At 42.4% G+C, this 13951-nt stretch overlaps 1 protein-coding gene across 1 annotated transcript in view; it reads left to right on the forward strand.

The window, feature by feature from the left end:
- sirt7 (sirtuin 7) overlaps nt 1-13951 on the forward strand; it is a 34947-nt gene that overhangs the window by 5198 nt on the left and 15798 nt on the right. The window contains exons 2-4 of the mRNA XM_060844493.1: nt 8808-8945; nt 10479-10583; nt 12378-12448. Of these exons, the coding sequence (XP_060700476.1) occupies nt 8808-8945; nt 10479-10583; nt 12378-12448 (314 nt within the window). The remainder of the gene's footprint in view (nt 1-8807; nt 8946-10478; nt 10584-12377; nt 12449-13951) is intronic.

Below are 13951 nucleotides of genomic sequence, written 5' to 3' on the forward strand. Positions count from 1 at the left end.
CGAGGATGTCTCAGGTCCTCAAGCTGTCCAGAATGACCTGTTACTTTCCTTCTGTCTGGGGAAAAAAATGCTTTTTTTTACCACATTTTGGGCCCAGTCTTTGATGTAAGGATTGAATGTGTCAAGTTTCCCAAATACAAGTATGATGCCAGAAATGCGTACCCCAACTCAAAGTCGATTGTTGACTGAATTTTCTTCAGGAGCACACTGTTTTCTCTCATTGCCACTGAAATGAATCCATGGAGGCTGTATCCTATCATCAAGTCCCCCTTTATTTAAATGTTCACAGTACGTGGACTCTGACCAGCTAGCTCAGAGCCAGTCCCCAGAGTAAGGAGAATTGCTGAGATGTAAATTTATTTTAAACTTTTTTCTTACTTTTTAAAAAGAGAAAAAAAAATTATTTTGCCACACTACCACTGCCCCCAAAGGGGACCCGGCAGTAATGTTTATATTAAGTTTCCCACCGCCAGGAAAGTACCCATGTGGTTAGTGAAACATCAACAAGCAAAACCTGATAAGGGCAATGCTCACCTGAAAATGTGAAGGGGGAGGGTAGAGGGAGAAGGAGGAGACTAAATCAGAATAAGGTTGGAGGGGAGAAATAAAGCACTCCATTCCCTGTGGTGCCCACCCTGACCTAAAGGCATCGAGAGCATTCTTGGATGCTGTGTGCTCCCTCTCCAAAGATAGCAGGGCTCGAATGTAACCGCGGAAGAGGAGACTCCTGTTTATTTGACCAAATGCAGTCGGCAGCACTGTCTGATTGGCTCAGGTTAATAGTCCGAATCAGGGATCCCATACTTGGGGATCTATGTGGTCAGACCTGTTCCAGTCACTGTAATTGGATGGAGGGGTACTGCTAAAGTTGTTGCTCCTTCTGTCTGAGTGTTTGTTTAAGGATGAGTTAAGGATAGAATTGGATGCGATGCCTCCTTGCTGTGAACCATGGCTGGTTGGGCAAAGCACTAGAAGGTGCCTGGATTCTTTGCTTTGCACTCCAGTGTGCAATCAGTTATTTCAAAGAGTTGACCAGAAGTGTGCAAATTGTTGAGTAAAAGGAAATACGAGCCAATTTTTTTTGTTTCTAAAATATACTTTATCCATAAATTATCTGTAAATACCACTACAGAACAGTTCTGTACAGACCTGCAGAAAATACTGTGGAATTTTAACATTTCTCATTTAGAGCTTCAACACAGTTGCAACAACAAAAGACATTTTCTAAACATGAAAGGAAACTATTTTCATTTCCATTAAGGCGACATGGGTATCTCAATGAAACAGAGCCTCCTATTTTGGAAGAAAGATCTGAGATCTTACACCAGTGTTTTGGTGGCAGCTGCCTTAAGTTTAATTGCATCCCCCCGCATGTAGTCCTGAATCTTGGATTGTACCAGTTTGTAACAGTCGGTCAAGGTCAACTCTTTGCATGAGAAGAGCAACAAGTTTTGGGCACACCAAAGAGCATCTTCCACCAAGTTGATTGGTCCACCAGGCATAGTCAATATTTGGCTTGGTGAATGTCCTGGGAAAGAGGTCATGGAGTGCAAAGTCCTGTGGCGCAAAGATGCTCAGGATGAACCTCAACCGAAACCACTGCATTTCTGTCTGGGTCTTCTTTGCAAAGGCACATTGCAAAAGATGTATGACGATCTCTTCTCTGCTGTTGCTGCTTTGAGGCATCAACGGAGCCCAATTACTGACTGGGTCCCCCCCCCCCCCCCGTTATTCTTTGGTATAAGGGCCTTACATGGTGGTCTTCCTTCACTGTGGCGTGGTGGCAGCTGCCCCAAGCTTCAGCACGTAGACATGGACCTTGGAATGTGCCAGTCTGCAACACTGTTGTGGTCAACTCCTTCAGCTGGAAGACCACTAAGTTTTGGACAGATCAAAGAGCGTCTTTTACTGAGTTGATGGTCCTCCCGGCACAGTTGATGTTTGTCTCAGTGTGCATCGTGGAAAACGGATGGTAGAACACAGAGCAACCCTGGACGAACCTCAACAAACACCACTGCGTTCCTCTCCAGACTTCCTTTTGCATAGTTCCCCGCCATGTGAGACAGTCTTGTCCCCTCCACAGCCGCTTCTTGGGCAGCACGTAGTGGTGCAAAGAATCTGGGCATGCTTAAAGGATCTCACAGGCACAGCCCTTCTCACCTGAGAAGTGCAAGACCCTCGGCAGTCTTCCTGCCTGGTATAGCACAGGTTTGGTCGAGGTGAATCACGGATCGCAGAGCAGACCTGACCCGGATGGTGTTGATCTTTGATAGACTCATCTGCCCATAACCAAGTGTATCTACGCAGCCCTCCATCTGCAGGGAGTGCTGAAGACATTGTGCAGCTTGGCATCTTTGACTGTTTCCACTGTCGTTCCCCCCCCACCTGGTGGATCGTCCATTTGTATCAACGATACGATTGAAGTCTCTGGCCAGAGTGACCGTCCTGGATGTAGCCAGCAAAAGTGGAAGCTGTTGCAGGATGGTCAACCGCTCCCTCTTACCCAGTGGGGCATGCATATTAGTTTCAGGGGAGCGTTTCTTTACATAACACCAGTGACGAGGAGGTGCCCACCCAGAACCTCCTTAACCCCGGAGATGAAGTTGCCTCCATCTCCTCTCACTGCTGAGGTGTGGTATCCCACACTCCTGCAGAAACAGTACATCTGCTTTAATGTTGGCTCGAAGACCAATGTACAAACACATTGTGTGGAAGAGTTAACACTACACACGTTAGTACTCTCGATTTTAACCCCTATTTTACAATTTGAGGTTGCTATTGTACATTTACCGATGGCCCTCTCCCTGGGGCGGCTGTCTGTATCCTCATGGTGTAGGCAAACTGTGTGACCCTTGCAGGGGTTATTTCCCCACGCTGGTGTCATCAGGCTGAGACTGCGGTCTGCAGAGTCCAGTTTTGTCTGTCAGAGGGGCTGCCACATGATGGCGGCTCCCAGTTACTTGGGGCAGTGGGTACCCCCTGGTTCTCACCGGATGGGGTCTGGGCTTTACCAGTCCCCTTGGAGGGTCTGTTGTTTCCCAGTTGGGGATGTTACTACACGGCTGGTAACTGAAAACCAGCAACACAGAAAAGATTTATCGCATGTGGTAATCTGTAAAAATTCGAGTGGCCAAGAACTATGTAAAGTAAAAATTAACAACTTGAAGTGTAACAGAGAATAATTAACTAACCAGTATTTGCAATTTTTTTCACTAACCTAGTTTTTACCTACCCTTGTATAATACTCCCAATACAGAACAAAACTTCTTATTTCAGAACCAGACAGCGGTAGGCTCTTGTCTTCGGATCTTCCTGTATCGTCTTTTTTCTTGTTAGGAATTTCTGCGTTTAAAGGTTACTGATCGAAAAGGGAGTTTCAAGAGAGATTTTTTTCAAGCAGTCTACAGCAATTTTCCCCTCAACTGTTCAATTTTCCCCAATCTTATACCCCAGAACATCGGATTGTGTTTTTGAGGTTGTCAATATGCTCAATTCAAATTTGATTGAAAATAGATATTTTTATTGCGGTTATAATTTAAACTGATTGGCCAAATTCGAATTTGTTTTGTCTCCAGGCAAGCTTGAGTTGTTCAACCTAGTGTTTGTTACATTCTTATTGAGAATGCTTGATGCTGTGTCTGGTAGTTCTGCTGCTTTTAACTCTCTCAAATGTACACCCACATCTTCATAACAGGGGGCACTCTTTCCTTTTACTCCTGTGGTGTTCTGCCTCATCTGGTGATGAACAACCTTCCACCCGTCTTCACCATCTGAGGAGCTGCTGATGTTATTCCCATGCAGCTGCCATTTCCTCCTTTTGCAGTGAGGTTATGTAGGCCTGGCAGGTTCTCCTTTTCCTGTATTTCAGTGAAATCCACTCCCCCATCTCCTTGGCTTCCTCCTCCGTTGCCTCTGTCTGTCCAGTTGGAGCTTCGGTCAGCTGCTGTGCTTCCACGCTGGCTGCTGTCTGTTCCACTCCAGCCTGTCCGTCCTCTCTGGGTGTTGCCGGACTCCACTCCCCTGCTGGTTGGTGGTGCCTTGCTGGCCTTTCGGGGTCCATGGTTCATGTTGCCACTTCCAGCTATCTGTTCCTACATATGGTTATATTACAGTCCACTGCCATGTGTTTGGTCCTCCGGCAGGTTAGGCACACTCTAGGCTACCCTGCATACGTGAGGTAGCCCCTGCTCCCTCTAACTGCGAAGCTGGAGGATGTTCCCACTGGCGTCCATCCTCAGGGTCATCTTGACCTGCTACTTGCTGGTTCAGATTCCAAGTGGGTCCACAATGTCTCCTTCCACCTGCGCATGCCTTCTCTGGCAGGTCAGGACATCGGCTGCAGGAATGTGTGGGTTGTACATATGGATTGTAACAACCCAACACATCCATGCAAGGGAGGACACACAGCAGCACCACAGACAGGATGGAGAACAGAGCCTCTCCTTTCTCCTTGAATACGTTCAGGAGCTTCTCACATTGGTTCACACTCGTAAAGGTTAGTTCAAAATACCTAGCACTGGAGAAATCCTGCAGGCACTAGATGTCTGCTGCTTGGGACCCACAGTACTCTCTAACAAATTCCTTTTATCAAACACTGCCAGACCGACCGGTATATGCTGTTCCACCTTCTTCACAGTCAGCCTAACTGTGTTCCGAATTCCCTGGCCTGAGCTGCGGGTGCGACTGAGGCCATAGCTCTCAGTTGGCTTTCCTCGTATTGGCATTAGGCTGAAGACAGCGATCGCTTCTCGGCCTTTTGGCTAAGATCAAGTGTCTGTTCTTCTCAGGACATGTGTCGAGTTGCGAGTCGTCGGAGCTGGTGGAGATCATCGCCGGATCGTGATCGGACGTTGGAGGATCGTTTGGTTGTGCTGACCTGCTCTTGATGGATCTTCATGCTGGCTTCGGCCTAACGCCAATTCAGGTACCAGCCAACCTCAAGAGCTATGGCCTCAGCAGCTGCCCGCAGCCCTGGACTGGGGGTTCGAAACACAGGGTGACTGTGAAGAAGGTAGAGGGTCGTACACCAGTCGATTGCATCCTATTTATTAAGAAAGTGCTGTTGGGATGCTGTGGGTTTGCCGCAGCGGATGTGTACTGCCTGCAGGATTTCCCTGGGGCAGGCTACTTTGATGTGACCTTCAGAAGTGTGAAGCAGTGCGAGCAGCTCCTGAAGGTCTTCAAGGAGAAGGAGGGGGAGCTGCTATTCTCCATCTTGTCGGCGATCCCATTGTGTGTGCTTCCTGCACAGAAGAGTCGGGTTGTTACAATCCATATGTACAACCCCTATGTTCCTGCGGCTGATGTCCTGACCTTCCTACGTCCAAGTTGAAGGAGAAGCCACCGATGTGATCGACCCCTTTGGGATCTGGACCAGTAAGCGGTAGGTCAGGGTAACTCTGAGGGTCGATGATAATGGGAACATTCTCTATCCACCCTCGAGCTTCGCAATTGGAGGGAGCAGAGGCTACCTAACATATGCAGGGCAGCCGAAAGTGTGCCGAACCTGCGGGAAGGTGGGACACGTGGCGGCGGATTGCAAGGTGACCATCTGCAGGAATTGCAAACAGGAGGGTCACCTGACTAAGGACTGTCAGGAAGCAAAGAGCTGCAACCTGTGTGGAGAGGCAGGCCACATGTACAAGACCTGTTCAAGAGGGGGGGGACCCCACTTAAGCACAGATGGCTGGAGGTGGCAATGTGAGCCGTGGACCCCCAAAGACCAGCAAGGTCCACCCAGACAGCAGGGAACCGGAGACTGGTGGCACCCAGAAAGAAGAACAGGCTGGAGTGAAGGAGGCAGCAGCCAGCGGAAAGACACAGCAGCTGATCCTAGCTCTAGCTGGGCAGATGCAAGCAGTGGAGGCGGAGGTAATCGAGAAGGCAGAGGAGTGAATACTTGTTAAAAACAGGAAGAGAAAATCCTGCCAGGCCCCCAAAGCCTCCCAGCAAAGGGGGAAAAGACAGCTGCATGAGGGAGAGATGGCCGGCTCTTCAGCTGGGGAAGACGGGCGCAAAGAAGGTCATCACCACCAGAAGAAGAGACAGAGCGCCATAGATAAAGAGGAGGGCATTTCCTCCCAATCAGGAAACAACGGATCCCCTGAAGTCAACCCTCCACCCAGTGAGAACCAGGGGGTACCCACTGCCCCACAACTACAGTGAGGCCAGGCCCATCCTTTGCAACACCGGGGACAGGTAGTGACACTTGGTGTTTGTGTACCAGGAATCCATGCACGGCTTGATGCAGCGACACAAACCAATTCCTGTGATCAACCATGGTGCTGTGGTGGGAAGAATAGTTACGTTCCTATGTGTGCTGTCTAGCCAGCTGTGACTGGGGCCATTCGGAAGGTTATGCTGGCTGATTTCAATGTGGCACTGCATCCCATGATTTAGTCTTAATAATCTTTGCAGTCACTACTGCAATGCATTCTCTGCAAAGCACCCCAATTTATCATGAAAATAAAAAATGCAATTTTCAGAGTGAAAGCGAATTGGTTTGCCTACAGATGGGTGCTTTTGTGAGAGGTAGCATGTCGGCATGAGTCACTTCACAGTTAATTTGCGAGATAGTATACTGCTAATTAACATAGAGACACCATGGCAAGAGCCTGGTTTGAAATTCATTGATACTGTAATTTAAATTAACTACATTAGAACTTCCAGTGCTATTCTTTTAGTGCAATGAGTATGTGTTTAAAGTTGGTAATGTCTGGCACATGAGTAAACAGCATATGGCCATTTTAATGAGATACTATTGGCATTCTTGTAACTATATCAAAGATTAAATATTCAACTGCCTCTAACACTGAACAAAAATGTTTTTCTAATCAATTTGTTCAGAGATGTTGCTGATCTATAATATTCAATAACATGATAACTGCTTCATTGTATATCTCTAATTTTGTCAAGTTTTACTATGTCTACATGTTGTATTGATGAAACACGGGATGCAATAATAATACATTGGAGACTTCAGTTTCATTACAAAATGCTTAAAATTCATATTTACATTTTCCATCCGGGGCAGACATATCACTGAAGTTGTAAATAATAGTTGTCAATAGGACCTTAGTGAAGTGTATTCAAAAAGAATGGGTACCCAATGAACCCAGTCTGCTGATTTCTCAGCAACAAACCCAAACAAGCAGACAAAGCATGTCCAGAAACTCTAGCCACTCTCCCCTCCATCAAAGACATCTCGGAAATGACTGCCAGACTACTCAGACCCCTTGGCATTATAGTAGCCCACAAACCCACCAACACTATAAAACAGCAGCTCATGAACCTTGAAAGACAACAAGCAAAACTAATGTCATTTACAAAATACCGTGCAAGAATGGTAATGAACACTACACTGGACAAACAGGTAGAAAACTAGCCACTAGGATACATGAACATCAACTAGCCACCAAACAACATGACCCCCTCTCACTAGTATCCTTACATACAGATAAGGAAGGACACCGCTTTGACTGGCACAACACATCCAGCCTAGGATAAGCCAAACAGAGACATGCATGAGAATTCCTAGAAGCATAGCATTCCAACAGGAACTCTGTCAACAAGTTAGACCCCATCTACCACCCCCTGAGAAAAAGAACAGGAAATTACATCATCAACCCAAAGAAACTCAAACATATAAACATAAAGCAGGAGTTATGTGCAGTGCTGGGCCTGGAGGCCTACTGAAGATGTTACCCCATATGGTGACAAAATGTCTGGAAATGAACCTTCCAACTCAGCGAGCAAACCTACATCCAGAACCTCAACCTGAGCTTCAAATCTTCTCAAAACTCGAAGTGTAATTATTTATAGAAATCTTCAGGTGGACGTAGGTCATTTGTTCCATTGAGTCACACCGATTCTCCCAGACCCCCACCCCCTACCACCTAGCCTGCACATCCTTGGATGCTAAGGGAAAATTTGCATACCAATCACCTAACTTGCACATGTTTGGACTGAGAGGGGAAACCGGAGCATCTGAAGGAAACTCCTACAGACATGAGAATGTACAAACTCCCGTCAGACAGTTGCCTGAGAGTGTGAGGCAGCAGTACTAACCTCAGCCACTGTGGGCTTGTGAAATTTGAAATGTTTAAGACATTCTGGTAAACAGTTAATTTCTTTTTGCTATCTTTATCTGTGTACTACCTTTTCAATAAACACGTAAGTTTGAAAACATGTTTATGATTAATTAGAGTGATTACACAAGGGAAAATATTTAGGGTTTATAAACTGGGAATGTGCTAAGAGGAAACATTTTGACTTGTACAATACATGACAGATTCTGTTGTTATGGAAGTGACATTAGGTTCTTGCACAAGAACTACATAGGTACAGTGATAAAATGAATTCACTTGAGTACAAATTGTCTCTTATTTTGTCAGGACAGGCATTGAAACCTTGTTTCAGACTCTTATTTGGTGATATTAAATTGGGGCTGTAAATAAAAGTATGCATTTTTCATGTTTTTAATGACATTCTCATGTTTTAAACAGTGTACACTTTAAACTTGCTAGCATTAAGAATGTATCTGTTGAGATTAAAGTTTGCAAAGTAATACTCCTGAGATGGCTGTTTGTAAAACTTATTGAAGAATATTTTCATTTGATCCACATTGTATTTATCTGTTCTTATTTAGTTTTCCTGTTCTTTCTAAGTATCAACTTGAAAAATATTTTTCTTCACTAAGTATAAGAAACTTAGCTAATTGAATTAGCTTGAGTTTCAATTGGTGGTAATGTATTCCACGTTTTATTGACCCATTTCCTCTAATATCTCCATCACTGAATCTCTTGCAGGTATCCAAAATTCTACAAAAACCTCAAGAACTACGAACAAAGGATGACCTCGCTGTGCTTGCAGCATGTGTTGATACTGTGCAAGAGTTGGAAAAGCGAAAACAGAAGACTGAGGCACGAAAGAGGAAACTTGAAGAGGTAAGTAATTTTTTCGTGCATTGTAGTTGACTCCTGAGCTTCCACATTGATTAGCTGTGCACTGCAACAGATTTGCTCAATAGTGATTTACGTTCAAGGAAAGATTACTTTAAATATATTTAAAACTTCTTGTAGTACTGGACTGCTGTCATGACCAATTTCTGCCATTCCTTCTACTGGATCCAAGAAGAAGAATATGCATTTCCTTGCCTTTCACAACGTCTTTTGAAAAGTGGTCACTATTGGAATGTAAGAAACTCAGCAGTCAATTTGTGACAGTGACCAAATGATCTTGACTGAAGAATAAGTGTTAATCAAGAATGCAAAGATGTCTAACACAAAACAAATTGCTGGCGAAACATAGCAAATCTGGCAGTATGTATGCAGGGAAAGCTGAGATGACGTTTTGAGTTCAATCACCCTTCACCATAATGGAATAGCTAGAAAAAGGTGGTGGTTATGCTGATGATAGGGAATGGAGTGAGTGGATAGGTGGAAATGGAGCCCAAAAAGAGAGAAGACAAAGGGATGGATGATAGTAAACCAGGGAAGGAGAAAAGCTGATAATGAGGACAATGAATAAGTGAAAATGGGTTGGTTGTGCTGTGACTGGGTATGGGAGTGGGCAAAGGACATGAAAAAGGGTATTCAGCTTCAAAAATTATTGAACTCTGTTATTGAGTCCTGAAGGCTACAGGGTCCCCAAACAGAATGCCGTTCTTCCAGCTTGCACTGAACCTCGTTGAAGCACTGCAGGAGGTCTGAGATAGAAATGTCAGTGTGAGAACACAGTGATGTGTTGAAGTGGCAGGCAACTGGAAGCTCTGGGTCGTTTTTACAGATGGAACGTAGTGTTCTGCCAAGCGCCCATTCAATCTGCAGAGAGACAATATGTTTCTGTAAGCTGTTCCTTTAACCAATAAATTTGAGATGTAATAAGTGTGAATTGGTCACCTTGTGCCTCTTGCAAGAAAGTGCCTCCTGAAAGTACCAGAAGGAAGAACTTCAAGAAACAGCAAACCCCATGGTCAGGGGTCATTGAACTACCTTCCCAGTCTTTGCCCATAACATCCATTTTTCTTGTCTGTCTGTATTTGTTTGTAAGGGAAGTTATAAACTGTAGAATTATGTGTTGATGATTCAGAATTATTTACCTATAGCTTTAATTTATTAATTTGTAATAAATAATTCTTGCTAAATACAGAAACTTGGTGCGTGCTTTCTATCTGGGTCTAAAAGGCCAGTACTTTTGGGAATTTTACGTACTTTTATCAAATCTTTAACTTTTCTGAATACTTCAGGAAAATCAGGCCTCGATTTCCAGCATGCTACCCATTGTGTTGTGCTGAATTTCAGATTTTAATTGCTTTTAAACAATTTGAGATGTTTTTAGATATGAAAAGCATTCTATAAATGCAAGATATTTTTATTCTTTTAAATAATTTATAAAATACAATTCTTTAAAGTGCTGTTGTACGGTGGATGCATTTAAAGCATTTAGGCTGTGACATCTCTGCTATTTATTTTTGTTAGGTTATTGATGAGCCTGAAGAACTAAGGAGAAAAGTTAATCTGCTGGCAGCAGCTATACAAGAAGCACAATACCCAGTAATCTATTCTGGTGCAGGAATCAGCACGGTAAGGTAATCCTATAACCAAGCCAGAAAAATGAGAGCCGTGATTAGCAGATCACAAGAATTTCAAGCTATTTCTGCTTAGTCGTCTTCATTCAAGCTTCTATGAAACAGTTTATAGGTGTAGCATTCTTCGATTTGTCAAATTTTAAAGGCTAACGTGATTTTCATTGCATCAGTTCAAAAGTGTGGTCCCACAGACAGTCAGAGTTTGCATGAGAAGCTGTAATAACCCATCTTTTCCTAAGTAGGGTGAGACTGATATGAATGCTTGATTCCATTGCTTTGAATGAAAATAGTCAGTGCTGTAGAATAATTTTAGCTTTTTGGATATCATTCAGAAGCACTGTACAAAATATGTTGAATGCAGAAATAGAACTGTTGATTGCAATAAACTAGCAGAACACAAATGGTCTTTGTGGCCAGCAAGCATTTACTTCATAGAAGTATTTTTCCACCTTATTTCATCTCACCCCATTAAAGGCATCCTTCTATTCTTTTCTTCCTTAATTCGTTAGCTTCCCTTTAAATGCATCTGTGCCAATCATTTCAACCTCACTCAGTGATAACAAGTTTCATATTCTCGTAATTTGTTTTGAAATCATCTCCTGCATTCTTTGTTTGATTTTATTGGTGACCGTCTTGGATTTATTAGCATCTCTACATGTAGTCTAATCAGCCTTTTCATGACTTTAAAAACAAATCATTCCTCAGGCTGCATGACTGAAGAAGCAGCAACTTTTCATAGTTTGTATAATATTTACTGACACTTCTAAAGTTGCCAAATTATTTATGTCTCGTTTTATCAGGGGGGGAAAGGAACTCTCCTCAAATCTAGGCCAAGATATGAGAGCACCATAATTCAAGGCACTCAAGCTGCCAGCATTATTTGCTAAAATGCAAGACAGGCTCAGTATGAATATCTCTATGTATCAACCAATGAATTAGGACACAGCCCTTACTTTGAAAATCTAGAGATAATAAATATATCTTGGTTTCAATAGAAAGTACCTCTTAGCACATCCCTGTATGATTTATTTGTCTATATCGTGCATAGTTATGAGGCATTTTCAAGAGTGTGTTGGGTAACAGAAAGCTTTTGTGGACAGGTCTGATCATGTATCCATTTATTTCAGTTACAATCCTTGACGTTTGTCAGAGTGGAGATTTTGAAACACTCATCAAGTGAAACAACGTAAACACAAGTTGTAACTCGTTGCGTTTCAATTGATGTTCAAGGATGACATTTTATCACTTTACATCAATTGCATTTAAAAATGAAAATGTTATTCTAAATCATCCAATTCAATGACTTAGAACAAACAGTAAATCTGATAAATATTACATTCGATGCATGTTATTTACCAGTTTCTTTCATCCTGTATTTTTTATAAGCAGTGTAAGTATCACTGGGATTGCTTATTATCAGTAATGTTACTGTAGAAATGTTCGACATTAAGCTGGTGGATTAACTAAATTAAGCAAAATGCATGTTTTCATTGTTCTGTTGTTGCCTTCAGCTACTAGGTCCTAAGCTCTGGAATTCTAACCATAAACTTCTCTGCAACTTTGTTTTTTTCCTTCATTTCATGCAAGATATTCCTTAAAGCTTTCAGTCAAGCTTTTGACCATTTGTCCTGATATCTTCTAATGTGGCTCAGTGACAAATCCTGAGAACTGCATTGAGAGAGTTTAATATGTTAAATGCTGTATAAATGCATTTTCTTTTGACAAACAGACCTTTTTACTTGTACTTTGTTGAAATAATAAGATATTACTTTGTTTCTGCTTAATGCAGGCTGCATCTATCCCAGATTACAGAGGCCCCAAAGGGGTGTGGACATTATTGCAGAGTGGTAGGGAAGTGAGGTAAGGAAAATCTTTATATGAGCTACTACACCAAATGATATAGCTGTTATTTTTCGATCAAAAATGTCACATATTTTTCTAAATGGTTAGAAAGCATAACTGCACGAACTGGTGAAATGAATGCTGTAGAGAGTTCCACAATTTTAGATCTTGCCGTAAGTGCAAATGATCAAAAAGCAAAGCTATGCCTTATTTATGGTGGCAAATTTAACAAAGGAAATGTTCAGACTATTCGAAGTAGGACTATACTCAGGCTTTTTGATTTACTCCGATCTTTGCAGTTTCAGTCTGACACAATTGATGTTGGCATTAGTGTAGTTGAGTTTGCAGTAATTTACCATAACTGCTGCCAGCCCTCCTGCCAAGACCTATTATACTTTTAAAATAATAATGTTCTTTCACTGCCTATGTGAGATTAAACCAAAAATAGAGTATTAACATGGGCTCCAATTAAGCCATTTGTAGCATGACCAGGCAGCAATTAAAGTTGGCAAAGAGCAATGTCGTTTTCCCACTCCCCACAGGTGGATAGCTGGAAAATTAAGAGATGATTTCATTGAAACAAGGTCAGTATCGGTGCTCAGAGCCACATTGTAAAACCTCCCTGCATGTGTTTCAAATAAAAATAATTTTTTGATTGTTGTAAAATAAAGCATTTGAGCTACAGTGCATAAGTACCAGTATGTATTAACATATTGTCTGATCAACAATAGTTACAGGTTATTTGCCAATGTTATTTACCCATGGGTGATACTGAATGTTTCAAGTTTTCAGCCAGTCATCTAGTCCATACATTTACTTTTTGAAGGGGCAAGAGTATATTATTGTATCTTGTCGTATTTTTGTTGATTTCAAATTTACAAATGATATGACATTCGGAAGTATTGCAAACCATAAGAAGGATCGAGTAGAACTCAAAAGGATTTAGATAGAATAGGTAAGCAAGTGGCTTTAAGTTTTAATGTAGAGAAGGGTGAAGTGATTCATTTTGGAGGGGAAAATATTTTTAAAAAATGAAAAAGTACTGTTCTAAAGGAGTTGCAGGAGCAGGGAGACCTGGATATATGTAAAGGATTGGTTAATAGTGCATCCTCGACTTCGAGACATAGAATGCAAAATCAGGGACGATGTGCTAATCTATATGAAACACTATTTCGGCGTCAACTGGAGTGTTATGTTCAATGCTGGGAACTGCACTGAAGGAAATATGTTGAAGGCCTTAGTGGGTACATAAAAGATTTGCGAGAAAGCTTCCAGGAGTAAGGAACTTCATTGCACAAATAGATTGGAGAAGTTACTTGTTCATTTTGGAAGAAAAAAGGTTGAGAGGAGTTTCGGTAGAAGTATTCAAAATCCTAAAGGGTTTGGCCAGAGTAGATGGGAAAAACCAATTCCTTACTGATGGAATGATTGCAAACCAGAGGACACAGTTAGAAGCCTTGATGATGCAAGTTAAAATATTTTGAACTCAGCAGATGATTAGGATATAGAGTGGTCCTCAGA

Source organism: Hemiscyllium ocellatum, chromosome 25, assembly GCF_020745735.1.
Source record: "Hemiscyllium ocellatum isolate sHemOce1 chromosome 25, sHemOce1.pat.X.cur, whole genome shotgun sequence".
Classification (NCBI taxonomy): Eukaryota; Metazoa; Chordata; class Chondrichthyes; order Orectolobiformes; family Hemiscylliidae; genus Hemiscyllium; species Hemiscyllium ocellatum.